We start from the raw sequence: 14506 nt of genomic DNA on the forward strand, positions 1-14506 counted from the left end.
GGATCGGGGCCTCGCCACTGCCACCGCTGCAGCGAGGCTGGCCTTCTGCCGGCCTTGCAGGATCGGGGCCTCGTCACCGCTGTGAGGCCGGCCTTCTGCCAGCCTCACGGGATCGAGCCCTCGCTGCCGCTGCCACCGCTGCAGTCTTGGCGACGTCGGAGGCCGAGCCAGGGCACCCACGGTCGGCCAAGTGGGACTTGGGCTCGCGCAGACACGGTGCAGGCGGCGGTGATGCGGAGCCTCTCCCGACACCGGGTGGGCGAGCGCCTAGGCTGGAGCGACGGCGAGGGGCGGAGGGCACTTCCTCCGCATGGCGGCTCCGGCTGCGCTCCGAGCAGAGAAGCTGAGGACAGGAGAGGCGGCCTCGCAGCGGCGGCAGTGGTGAGGCCCCAGTCCCGCGAGGCTGGCAGAAGGCTGGCCTTGCAGCGGCAAGAGCCCAATCCTGCGAGGCCAGCAGAAGGCCAGCCTCGCAGCGGCGAGGGCTTGATCCGGCAGCGAGCGCAGGGCAGTGAGGCCGTTTTGATGTCGAAAATTTCGTAAGCGCACCATTTTTTACTATTTTTTTCGCTTCGTAAGTAGAAAAATTTGTAAGTAGAGTCATCCGTAAGTAGAGGTGCCACTGTACATGCCTACTATTCAAGTGAGTACCAGTCATATATTCTCATACCTTCAGCTTTGAATACTCAGAAGAGCTACCTTTGTTTTTCAGGGCCTGACGATGCGTTTCAACATGCCAATGGGGGCAAACATGTTCCCCACCAACTTTAATGCTCAGGCACCATATATTCCTTTCAATTTGGCAGCATTGTCTGCTATGAGCAACCAGCAGCTTGAGGTAGGTGGGAAAGTCTCAAATACCATTAACATGATAGTTGCTTCATGCTGAGGATGCCTTACGTAGTCATATTATTGTGCCCGACAATGAACCTAGTTCTTTTGCTTCACAATGAAAGTGCTATGTGCATTGACTTGTAAGATGCTCATATCTAGGCTGTTTCGCGAAAGTTGCTCCTTAATGTAGTTAAATAAAAACCAGAGGAGCAGAGTTGCCTCTCACAATTAAATTATTTGCATGAGAAACACAGTAGTGTATGAAATTATTTTCCATTCAGTAGCCCAACAGTGTGTATGATTGGACACTGTAGTTGTTTCATATGGAAGCATTATAAAGAAGCTAGTTAGGAATGGAATTTCGCTGTATTTGTAGATGTCTTAATCTATAGTTATAGTTATAGGGACGCAGGTGGGTTAAACCACAGAGCTTAGGGCTTGCCGATCAGAAGGTCGGCGGTTCGAATCCCTGTGACGGGGTGAGCTCCCGTTACTCGGTCCTAGCTCCTGCCAACCTAGCAGTTCAAAAGCACCTCAAAGTGCAAGTAGATAAATAGATACCGCTACAGCGGGAAGGTAAACAGCGTTTCCGTGTGCTGCTCTGGTTCGCCAGAAGAGGCTTTGTCATGCTAGCCACATGACCCGGAAGCTGTACGCCGGCTCCCTCTGCCAATAACGTGAGATGAGCGCCGCAACCCCAGAGTCAGTCACGACTGGACCTAATGGTCAGGGGTCCCTTTACCTTTACCTTAAACTTGGACGGTGTTCTCAAAGCTACGAACATGAGTTTGACCAAACTGCGGGAGGCAGTGGAAGACAGGAGTGCCTGGCGTGCTATGGTCCATGGGGTCATGAAGAGTCGGACACGACTAAACGACTAAACAACAACAACAATAGTTATTCGGCCACTCTTAATCATACTTTTCTTACAGGACCTCATTAATCAAGGCAGAGAAAAAGTTTTGGAAGCTACCAACAATGTTACTGGAGCAAGAATTCAACCCCTTGAAGACATCATTTCCAGTATAGTAAGTAAACTCACTAGTGATAAGTGCCATTTTTGCTCTGAGGTTGTATATTTTTCAGAGAACTGCATCAATTGCTGATTATAGCTTTCAGTATGTTTCCCCCCCTTCCTTCAGTAATACTGAGATTGCTGGTTAATCAATTGGCTGCAGTGCTGTGAGGAAGCAATCTGTTTCAGGCATTTAAAAAGCCCAGTCCTATGGTCATTTACTTATAAACTATACTGTATCTGGTGGAGCTTTCTTTCAAGGAGGCCTATGTAGGATGACTCCATTAATTTGTTTCTTTATTACTTGGCCAAATAACCTCTTCTAAACTGATTTCCCGTATAGTATCACATAGTATTCAGTTAACTGTTAAATGGGATGACTGACATCAGAACACAATCCAGCCACAGTTAAGTTCTATTTTTTCTCTCTGGAGATGTAGGCACATACTTCTAATTCATCAGTCAAAATCAGTGGAGCTTTTAAATGGTTTGGAGTTGCAGGTTGTGGGTTGGACATGAGTGTATGTTAATATTGTTGCAGACAATGATTGTCAACACTGGCACTCATTTTAATTGATGACATCTATATATTTTGTGGGGGGAGGGGGAGGACTTCATAAATAAGGTTTGTGCTAAAATGATACTAAACTATCATCTTGTCAGCAGCCAAGCAAAATATGCCATTTTCAATTTGTAAAAGATTTAGGATTTATATTATGAACTGAAACTATTTGCATAATTTTGTATCAGGATGGTCTACTTTAATTTTTATGAATGCTTATTTTTATGAGCAGCTTAATAAAATGACTGTCTGTTACTTCTCTACCTGCATTTCCAAATAGTCCTTATCCCTTTGCAATTTGTACTCTCTCCCTTCTTCCCTTCCCTCTCCCCAGTCTACCAGCTGCCATTCAAAGGGGAAAATTCTGCATATCTGTTGGGCATGTTAAGGTCAGAGAGGTACCTAACACAGCGCTGTAGAACCCTAGATCCTCTTTAGAATTGTAGCCATGGTACATTCGGCAGGCATAATCCTTGAGGAAGTGGTAGATTACCCAGAGAACCATTACTTCTCCTCCCGTCTTTGTTTACCTTCTCCATCTGATATCAAAGACTTTTGGGGCACATTGCTCTCATCTGTCTCACATGTCTTGTCCAAGGTGGGTGCCTCTGACCAAGCAGCCCTTCTGCAGCTGTTGAACTGGAATGAGCACCACCCCTTCCCTCTCTACAGCATTACTACCAAACAAGACACTCAAGTAGAGATGAAGAATATGTGGATAGACAAAACCTGCACATGAATGAAAAATCGCAGTGACCTGACTTCAGCCAGAGCAATCTGTTGCAGTGTCTCAGCAGATTTATTTTAGACCATTTTTTGAAAACTTGAGTTGCTGTATACTCAAGGCAAAAACTCTGTTGACACATTCCAGGACAAATTAAGGCTCTATAAGAACTACTGCTAAAACCCTCTGTTGTGTTTTCATTTGCAGTGGAAGGAGAATCTGACGCTCACAGAGTCCCAGGTCCAGTCTTTAGCTCTAAGCCGACAAGCAACCCAGGAGTTGGATGTTAAGCGCCGGGAGGCCATCTATAATGATGTCCTGACAAAGCAGCAGATGGTAAGACTCACAAACACTTCTTGATTCAGGTAGACACATGGAAACAACAAACAGGGCAGTAATGTAGAAGCTCATTTGAAAAGGGGAGCTATTAACTGATTTATCCCACCCCAAGTGCTTTATTAGCATTGTGGATATCAATTTTACACTTCCCTAGGTCTCAGTTGCAGATTAGACGCATCCATGCAATTGCTTGAGCTGTAATTTACATGGTGTGATGCAGCTTGCCATTCCTTGCTCCTAATCTGCACCAGCTCTTTTTTAATGGCTTAGATTTAGCTTGGTGAGAGCTGGGTGTTTTATCACCTTGCCAAATAATCCTGCTGCAGAAAAAAGATGTTATGCACAGGTATTGTTCAAGTGAGTTTTAACCATATGTGGTACTGAAAATGTTAATTTTTATTTTTATTTAGTTTTAAAGAGAAAGGAACTTTATATGGTTCAAGAATGTGAGCTAGTTATAACAACGGAATTGAAAATCTGATGATACTGTGTCTTCAGCGTGGTGTAGTGGTTAAGAGCGGTGGATTTGTAATCTGGGGAACCGGGTTCACGTCTCCCCTCCACATGCAGCTGCTGGGTGACCTTAGGCTAGTCACACTACTCTGAAGTCTCTCAGCTCCATCCACCTCACAGTGTGTTTGTTGTGGGGGAGGAAGGGAAAGGAGATTGTTAGCCGCTTTGAGACTCCTTTGGGTAGTGATAAAGCAGGATATCAAATCCAAACTCCTCTCCTCCTCTTCAAATTAGTTGTAGGCCAAAATATCTGGAGGGCCGCAGTTTGGGGATGTGTGGGCTAATCTCTAGAAAATAATATGCTTGGTCATTCACATAAGAATTTTTAGGGTGATGGACAGGGTGGGGTAGAGAGATGGAAAATGGCACTAGAGGAGAGAATGTTGTAACTGATACAGTGGTACCTCATGTTGCGAATGGGATCCATCCCGGCGGCCTGCTCGCAACATGAAAAGGCCGCAACATAAAGCGCTGCATCTCTGCATGCGTGTGACGCAATGCGGTGCTTCTGCGCATGTAACCCATTCCAGGACTTCTGGGTTCGGCGCATCCGTAACCTGAAAAGACCCAATATGAAGCGGGCGTATCCTGAGGTATGACTGTATATGGGAGCAGTTTCACAGGAGAGTGCTTGCCCCCATGGCAACCAAGACAAAGGTTGCTTGCAACACAAATGGGTGAGCCATTAGGGGACTGTGGTCCTAAATGGTATTGCTAACTGGTGCCTCCAGTCACTAGCTGGAAAATGCCACCACATTAGTGATGGTGGTAGCAGTGCAAGAAGTATCAAGTTTCAGGTTAAAATCAATTTGTCAGGGATACTGTGGCTGAAGGGAAAGGCATTATTGAGACAGGTCATGCCCTTGTAACAGCTCCACTTTTCCTTCCACAGCTAATTGGTTGTGTTCAGAGGATTCTGATGAGCAGAAGACTCCATCAGCAGTACAGCCAACAGCAGCCACAGCAGCTGACCTACCAGCAAGCAGCACAGCACGTGGCTCAGCAAGCAGCCATGAGTCATGCGATGATGCCAAAGCCGGGTTTGATTATGAATCCTTCCAACTTCCAACAGATAGATATGAGAGGGATGTATCAATCTGTTGCTGGTGCAATGCAGCACCCACCCCCCTTGCAGCGGGCTCCTCTTCCAATGAGTGGCAAAGGCCCAGGACCATCCCAAGGGAAACCAATGTGATTATTTTGCACTAAATGTTTTTAAGGATTGTTAAAATCACAGAGTGAGAGAGAGATTTTTTTATTTTTTTAGGAATCAATGGCTTAACAGAACTCAACTGTTTAAATAGTTTGAATGATTTCCGCCCTGCTCCCCCAGCTTAATCTGCATGTTCCATTGTAATGTATTCACTTTGCTTTAATAAGACATAACGTTCCCCTCCCCCCGATATTTAGTGGTGTTGCCTAGAATCTTCTTACATGTGTTGAGTACAGGAGATATCCAGTTGTTTTCAGTGAAAACAGGTCCTTTCCATAACATTAGGGGCTGTACAGGTTTCCTGTTTAAACTCCTATGCTTGCTGTTAATAGCCATAAAAACAGCCATCAAATGGGAGAAACTTAGTGAAGTAACACAGATCTGTATATTTTGGTTGTCTCACACACAAATGTGCACAGCTGAGTTCTTTGTTAAAGTTGATTCCTCAAATTATGGAACGTTTTATAATCTTTCACAAAATGGGAAGTGTAAAGACAACTGACATGGAAATTTATTCTAATTTTAGAATTTGTGATGCGGAAAACCATACGATTTTAAATAATCTTAAAACAGAACTGAGTGCAATATTTTTAAATACTACTGCTTTGAAACTACCAAGTCATGCAGGTTTTTGTAGAAACTCTCTGCAGCCTTAAGTTAAAGCCTGAGAAGTTGCTGTTTCCTCTAGCCTTCTGCCACTTTTATTTCATGTATCTGATGGAATAATATCAAGTAATCTTTTATCCTTCACCAGTATACTTCCACAATGTGCTGGTTCCGATACAAAGCACATTTTTTTACTCCTTTATGCTGGTGCTAGGGTCTCATCCTGTTGCCGGCAGTAGGATGGTGGTGGACGGACTAAGAGAAATATACTCCTGGTACTTTGGGGTTCAAATATGGTGGCAGTGGTTAGGATTGAGCCCTTCTTCAGTAAGCAGTTTTGAAATGGCTAGAACCATTTGCTTTTTAACCACATGAAGGAATGTGCTTTCACAGTTTGCAGTACTGTCAGAGTTGTGAAATAATTCCTTGTTTTATAGGTATTCCTGTCCCACCCTATTTTCCTTTTGTTAAAAATATAAATATGAAAGTGGAATAAACAGCTTGGTTTTTTTGTTTTTTGTTTGTTTGTTTCTGTGCTGGAGGGAGAAGTAAATTTCTAAATAATTACACTTCATTAACAGCTACTTTTACAACATGGACCTGGAATAGTTGTCCGTTTTCTGGGCTTATGAAGACCCACCAAATCTTTTTCTTGCATCACTCTAGCTGATGTCTCCAGAAGAAAATACAGCTATTGGCATGCAGGCATAAAATTAAATGACAGTTGCATATGAGGCATTGGAGAAGGAGCAAGTAAAGAGTAAGGTTATTTTGGAGATTTATGAACGCTAGGTAGGATTCACACCACTGAAAAAGCAAGTTGCTAATTTGTAGGCTAAAATTTCTTATTTTTTATCTATAATGTGTGTTGAGTCCCTGTCAGAAAAAAGGCAGGGTATAAATAAATATATAATAATAATAAAAGTTTGGGTTTATGAATCATTCTAGAAGAATGGTTGGGTTTTATATCTCCTATCTGAGTAAATCAGTCAGCACCCAGGCGATGCTAATTTGGGGAAAGATTCAATTTTGCAGTGAAAACGCTTTGGTTGGTTATAGGAATACAGCTTGATCATTGCAGCAGATTTAACCATAAGTTGCTGTTTTCAGCTCTTTTTACAATGGGAAGACATCCTGAGCCATTTCAGCTAGTGGCGTGATTCACTTCTTTAATTTGGTGAGAAGGGAAATGCTCAAAGATTGCTATATTTGCTTCAGAGGAAGTGAAAATAGATTCCTTGAGACAAATGCTTGAAGGCAAATGGTAGCAGCCCAGGATATTCCTACATTTTGTAAAAATAGAGCTGGGAATCTGAGTGGCATTTTGATCAACTCAGGAGACAAAAGTCTTAGCCAACTTTTCAAAAGACAACACTTTTTCTCAACCTCAACAACAACAGAAAAAAAGGCAACTGGAGTGGATGAGGATGTCTTGGAGACAAGAAGCATTGAACTAAAACTTGGACCACTTTTCATACATATTTCTCACTTGACATATAGCTGCATAATAACGTGCTTTTTAGTATAGCGTCAAGTTTTAACCAACATTTAATGACAGAAATGTCATCAGTTATTAAAAAACTCATTTTTATATTTGTTTTTAATGTTTACCTAGTTGAAATAGCTTATATAAGATGATAAATTGTTGCTCGTAATACAGTTTTGCCTGCTAAATTCTCCACCTTTTGTAACCTGTTTATTCCTTTGGATGTAAAGCGTTTTTGCTTAGTATTGTGATATTGTACATGTTTTTGTCCCAGTTGCATAGTAATGTTTCAGTCCCTTGACCAGCTTTGGCTGCTGAAATCATACAGCTGTTAAGACTTGGCCTTTGTTTCTATTCTGTTTTTAAGACAGTTTTTCAGTTGTGTATTAAATATCATAAGAGTACTGTAGAAAATATGTCACTTCTTATAAGGCTGTTTTGTAAAATATATATTAAGGACTGGAAACGTGTTTCTAAGGAGAAGCATTCAAGTATGGCAATACGCTATCTGTGTTTTCACCATTCGAAGTGCTGTTTGGTAGTTAAAGCTATTTAATATCTGATTTAATAAAGTGACCAAAATGCATTAATTTTTGTTGTGCTGCTTTGCTAACACGACACGTGATGCTCTTGACATAGCTAACTGGTGGGTGCCGAATAGGGAGATTTAAGAAACCCCTAGATTTTGATAAACCATAAACTTTGTCTGAGTAGTAATGTTCCTGAAAGACTAATATCTATGACCCATATTCATCATGGCCAAACGTACTTCCCAAAAGCTGCATTACAAACGCCTCAGGTTACAAACGCTTCAGGTTACAAACTCCGCTAATCTGGAAGAGTTACCTCGAGTTGAGAACTTTGCCCCAGGATGAGAACGTAAATTGTTTGCTGGCGGCACAGTGGCAGCAAGAAGCCCCATTAGTAAAAGCACGCCTCTAGTTAAGAACAGTTTCAGGCTAAGAACGGACCTCCAGAATGAATTAAGTTTGTAACTAGAGGTACAACGTCCGTTCAACTCCCGGAACCCTTCAAAACCCAAGCTGCAGCTTCCAATTGGCTGCAGGAGCTTCCTGCAGTCAAGCGGAAGCTGCATTGGATGTTCTGTTTGCATAAAACATTCGCAAACAGGAACACTTCCGGGTTTGTGGTGTTTGGGAGCCGATTTGTTCAACAACTAAGCTGTTCGGGAACTAAGGTACCACTGTATTGTGAGATGCACCTGAAAATGGATTATGCTCTTGTTAGTTCATCCATTCCAACAGCTCCCTCTAAGGCTCAGTTTGAGCAGCTTTTCCTTTGCAGGTTTACCAGATAACTTGCTTTAATTGCTGTGGAGAACCTTCAGTTCAGTTCACAGGTACAGTTCATGGAACTCAACTTTTGCGATTCAAACACCAATTTAAAAAATAACAAATATCCATCCTAACAAGACAAAGGTATCCCAAGTGTTTCCATTCATATTCATGGTCACAAAAGTTTTGCTGGATTTAGAGAGATAGGTAGAGAGAGATGCCATTGTGAATTTTGTGTGTGCGAGAGGAAGGGGTTAATACTATACATTTATGCCTTGAGCTGAGCTGGATCCAGGAACACCATTTCTCTCATCCTGCACACCCTGTAGAGCAGTATGTGCTTTCTGTACATCTTGCTGCTTCTCTAATCTTTTGAGGTTTAGTCAGATTAAAAAAATTAATGATTGAAAAATAGCACCCTTTAAAACTTAAGCTGTATTAAAAACTAGTACTGGAAATGTGGAAACCCAGTCTTGCTTTCACAAACAGCCACAGCCGCTTTCCTGCTGCTTTCGTGGTGCAGAACGTATGAATATTGCAACCACGTGGATAAGATTTATTGCATGAATCTTTCCACCTAATCATACCACCATATCTTGGAGGAATACTGATCCAAAGAAAATGACATGTAATCAGCCTTGCCACACAATCTGGTTTTTTTTGGGGGGGGGGCACAAGTACTGGAACCTCAGGAAGCAACTCATAGTGCAGTGCCATGGGGTGGGGAGCAAGGTACAGGGGTTACTGGGTTTTCATACTGACATTTTATAGAGCAGGAGTGTGGAGCCTTGGGCCCAGGGGTCAGATATGATCTAGGCCTCTATGGCCCTCTGAACTTTACCCAAACCACAACCTGCACCAGCCAGCTAACCCCCCCCCCTTGGGTTTTTTTGACTGAATGGAACATATCATTGAACTCTTGTTAGTGCCCTTTGCTTGTCTGGATTGAGGTCTGTGCATATGTAAGGCAACAAGCCTGCTGCACTTTTGTAAAGTTCACGTTTGTTGCTCTGCCGCTTTGTCCCTGTAGCCCTCCCACCTGGGGTATGTGGACCCCAGAAAGTTGTCCAGAAGGAAATTGAAAGATGTTTTCCACTCTGGTCCAGAGCTTTAAATGATTCAAGAGTTGCGGGTCTCAGGTGTTGAAGGAAATCTAATCACCTTTTTCTGGCGGTTCTGATAGCTTTGGCTCAGTGGCCAATGATAAAATTAACTTCGTAACATTTTGCAAACAATGTGGCAGAAATGCTGGGAAGTCTGGCCTTGTGTTGAATGTGCTTAGAACCCAGCATCATAGAGACCAGAACAAGCTGCTTTTAACTGGTCTGCAGGCAGAGAAGTGTATCCTGATTCTCTTGGGGTGTGTGTGTGTGTGCAGGAGGCTCGGGGAGGATGGCAGCTGCGAAAGTTCCTTTTACAGTGTGCTTGAATCCCCAGAGTTCAAGCAATGCTTGAGACCCAGAAGGGAAGGGACACATGCAGAAGACCAGAGGAGCCCTGCTGGGTCAGGCCAGTGGCCCATCTTGTCCAGCATTCTGTTCTCACACTGGCCACCCTAATGCCTGGGGGAAACTACAAGTAACGCCCAAACACAAGAACCTTTTCATCTGTGGTTCCCAGCAACTGACATTCAGAAGCATTGCTGCCATCATAGGCTATAGCCATCTTCATGAATTTGTCTAATGATCCTTTGAAGCCATATAGGTTAGTGGCCATTGCTGCCTCCTGTGGGATCCATAGTTGAAAGTCCTTTCTTTTCTCTGTCCTAAATCTTCTAATGTTCAGCTTAATTGGGTGTCCACAAGTTCTAGCATTACGAGGCAAGGAGAAAAAAATCTATCCACTCTATGCCGTGCATAATTGTAATGGTATTAGTCGCTTCCTCACGAGTAAGCAGCTCCAAACCCTGCACTTGGTTTTTACAGGGTTTATTTATATACATATGTACAAGACAGAGATTCAAAAAGCATGACTGCACTAATGCGATCCAGAATCCAGAAGCACCTCCTGTCATGACTTTTGCCAACACAGCCCCCTGGGCACCCTAAACCTCCTCCGCTGTTCCCTCCTCTTTCCCCCCCTTCTCTGTTAGGATGAGGGCACTGGTGGAGAATCATACAATTGTGGAGCTGGAAGGCATCCCGAAAGCGGACAAATCTTGAGGTGTCCGGAACACTGTCTAGTCCTGTTATGTTGGTTGAGTTTCCGCTAATAAGCCTCAAGAATGTGGATAGGTCAGGGCAACCACTTGTGCTCTGGACCTTTGGCCCCCTTGTCTGACAAAACTAGCAGGGGTCTGGGCTGTCTGGGCCAGAGAAGTGATTGATGTCTCATTGCGAGAGTGGGTAGTCCCTGCCTGCTTGAAGCATGCTGTATTAAAACCACTCCTCAGGAAGTCCTTGCTGGATTTTGAAAACCTAACTAACTACTGGCCAATTGCTAATCTCTGTGGTGGCTCCCCACTTGCCCAGGGACACCCACCTGGTGCCTGCATTATGTATCTTTAGGCACCAGGCTAACCATTCCTCTTCTCCCAGGCCTTTGGCTAATTAAATAATTTTTGGCCTTTTAAACGTGTGTGTGTGTGTGTGGTTTTAGTTTGTTATTATGGTATGTATTTTTGTGTTGCTATATTGTAAACCGCCCTGTGACACTCAGTGGTGGTATAAAAATTTAATAAATAATAACATTTTACTAATATTAATACACCACTAATTCACCAAACATATCAAAGCAGTTTACAACATTAAAAGGATAGAAACCATGCAATAAAAGCATTAAAACAGCAAAAAATGTTAACAAGCATCAACAAACCATTGTGGGAGATACACTCTTAAAAAAAGTTTTCATCAGGCATTTAAAGGTTGGCACAGAAGGCCCACTTAATCTCTATTGGCAGGGTGTTCCACAGGACTGGGCAAATGACACCAAAGGGTCAGTTTCTCATTGTTGTCAAGCCTCACCAACTCGGGGAACGACCAACAACGTTCCTGCAGATGATCACAGTCAGCGGCGTAGGAAGCTGCTGCGTCACCTGGAGCGGCAAATTGCTGTGCACACGGGGCGTGTGAGGCCCCTCCCTGGCCCACCCCTTGCCTCCGCCCCAGCAGGAGGAAGCAAAACGCACGCTGAACAAGTGAGCGAGCAGCCAGCCACCGAGCGAGGCTTTTTACTGGGCAGCGGGGCTCGGCTTGGGAGTTGCGGGGGGGGGAGTGTCACCCCCTCTCCAGGGTGGCACCTGGGGCAGCCCGCCCCCACGCCCCCCCTTGCTACGCCACTGATCACAGTGACTGAGCTGGGACATAAGGACTCAGGCAACCCTGAGACACCTTGGAGCTAAACTCTTCAGGACTTTTAAAATTAATACAAAACCTTTAGGTAGTTGATGTCTGAAATCACACAAACTGAATGCACAGAAGGCAGACAGCTTAGAAGCTCTTTTTGCACAGGGTTTTCCTGACTCAAAAAGAGCTTCCAAGCTCTCAGGCTTTTTACAGGGCTTTGGGAGGTTCCTGTGAGAACTCAAATGGCCCTGAAAGATTTTGCAGGAGCCTCCCAGAGCCTATGTGAGAGTCTCCCAGATTTTGTGATATTTAAAACTTATATATAGTGGATGCTCTATAGCAGGCATGTCCAACAAGTAGATCGTGACCTACCGGTAGATCACTGAACATCTGTGGTAGATCACTGGCTCCCCCCAAAGAAGCTCAACAAGTTTGACTCCCCTAAAAGAAGCTCAACACTTTTGCCCTGCACCCCTCAAAAATGGGAGTTCCTCCTTCCTAAAAAAAACACTGAACTGCCAGTTTTTAACTCTGTGAGTAGATCACAGTCTCTTGGGAGTTGGCCACCCCTGCTCTATAGGATAGGAGAGAATGTTTTCGGCAGTGGAAAAATATTGGCCACACAATTCCTACACCATTTTTTAGAGATGGCATTTAAAGTGGGAAAAGAGATTTTAAGCCTTCACAGAAGGATATGCAAACAGGGCAAAGGAAAGGGACACATTTGACTCTCAGCTTGTTGTGAAGGAGGAATTCGATACTTGCAGCAACCTGAACAAACTAAAGCTCCCAGAATTCTTTGTGGGAAGCCCTGATTGTTTAAAGTGGAATCATAAATATATTGTGTGAATGTGGTCTGTGTGTAAGAGATAACAGAGGAGACAGAATTAGTTTTTGGAGAGAATGAGAAAACTGCATTTCCCATAATCTTTGGAAAAAGCTGTGACGTCGAAGTGATATGATCAGTTCTTCCCAACCTAGAAAAAGAGGTGCTTGAACTCACCATGAACACCTCCTTTGTTCTCTTGGAATAGCAATGGTGCCTACCTGAGAGGTGCTGGAACTGACTTCCAGAGAGTTCCAACTGAAAAAAGGACCTGGGTATGATACTGCTTCAAATGTAGGGGGCAAATGCGTCTCTCCTTTTCTGCTGTCACTTGTTTGAGTCTATTGCACATTTGTAAAGTTCACATTTGTTGCTCTACTCCTTTCTGTCACTTAATAATAATAATAATAATAATAATAATAATAATAATAATAAAGGCTTCCAGGGATTACAAGAGTAATCTCTCTTGCAGGTGAAGCACACCCAGTCCTTCAACCTTTCCTGATAGGGCTTATTCCCCATGCCCCTGACCACCATCATCACCCTTCTTCTGAACTTGTTTCCCATGTTGTGCAGAACTGCCCACAATACGCCAAGTGAGATCTGACTAGTTAAGTGCAGTGTAAAGTGGAATGATTACTTGCTTTGTGACTTGGAAGCTGAAATATACTCGGAGTCAAGAGTGAATTTCATGCTCTTTATTCAGCTCATAGTCATCAAGGAGGAGAAGAGAAGACGAATGGCTCTTTTCCCCAAACCATCTGCTTATATACATTATTTACACAATGGGCCTTGCGTGATTGGCTACTTCAGGGCTACACCTGTGGGCCAATTATATTGTGGATTGACTTCTGCCTGCAGCCTGATTGGCTGCTCCTACAGGCCAATCAGGTAGCAGATTCACTTCTGCCAGCCGCCTGATTGGCTGCTCCAGCAGGCCAATCAGGTTGCGGATTCACTTCCACCTGGAGTTGGATTGGGTAGCTCCCGCTGATTCTGAATCCTATTGTTCTAGGATTCAGCTCAGTACATAACAGAAGCTATGGCTGTATTAATGCAGCTTGAAAACACATTAAAGGTAATGTGTGAAAACACATTAGCTTTATTTTATCTGGCTCACTTTCAGCTTGTGTTTGATTGCAAACTTGAGATCTTTTTTTGTACGTCCAGACAGCAATCCATGTACATATGTAGCTATCCTATGCCTGCACATATGATTGTTATTTATGTAAAGGTAAAGGTAAAGGGACCCCTGACCATTAGGTCCAGTTGTGACCGACTCTGGGGTTACGACGCTCATCTCGCATTATTGCCTGAGGGAGCTGGCGTACAGCTTCTGGGTCATGTGGCCAGCATGAGTAAGCCACTTTTGGCGAACCAGAGAAGCGCACGGAAATGCCGTTTACCTTCCCGCCGGAGCGGTCCCTATTTATCTACTTGCACTTTGATGTGCTTTCAAACTGCTAGGTAGGCAGGAGCTGGGACCGAGCAACGGGAGCTCACCCCGTCGTGGGGATTTGGACCGCCGACCTTCTGATTGGCAGGTCCTAGGCTTAGTGGTTTAACCCACAGCGCCACCCGTGTCTCTTGTTATTTATGTATGTGTGCCTAAATGCATAACTTTAGATTTGTCTAGGCTGAATTTCATTTTGTCACTTTCAGCTCTCCCAGCCAGTCACTTTTGGTTTTCCAGCCTGACAAAGTCATTTACTATATTCTAAGAAGTGATTTATTAGTTCATTGTTGGTTGAGTAGAACAGAAAAGTCCTATGCATCTAGTCTGCTAAATCTGGCCGGTGGCCCATCTAGTCC

At 43.8% G+C, this 14506-nt stretch overlaps 1 protein-coding gene across 6 annotated transcripts in view; it reads left to right on the forward strand.

Moving 5' to 3' along the window:
* ATRX (ATRX chromatin remodeler) overlaps positions 1 to 7875 on the forward strand; it is a 95573-nt gene extending 87698 nt beyond the window's left edge. For all 6 annotated transcript variants that reach the window (XM_035113553.2, XM_060270194.1, XM_060270193.1 and 3 more), the window contains 4 exons: positions 710 to 835; positions 1764 to 1859; positions 3340 to 3468; positions 4877 to 7875. In XM_035113553.2, coding sequence (XP_034969444.1) covers positions 710 to 835; positions 1764 to 1859; positions 3340 to 3468; positions 4877 to 5179 — 654 coding nt within the window. In that variant the 3' untranslated portion in view covers positions 5180 to 7875. The remainder of the gene's footprint in view (positions 1 to 709; positions 836 to 1763; positions 1860 to 3339; positions 3469 to 4876) is intronic.
* The last annotated feature ends 6631 nt before the right edge of the window (positions 7876 to 14506 follow it).

Source organism: Zootoca vivipara, chromosome Z, assembly GCF_963506605.1.
Source record: "Zootoca vivipara chromosome Z, rZooViv1.1, whole genome shotgun sequence".
Taxonomy (NCBI): Eukaryota; Metazoa; Chordata; class Lepidosauria; order Squamata; family Lacertidae; genus Zootoca; species Zootoca vivipara.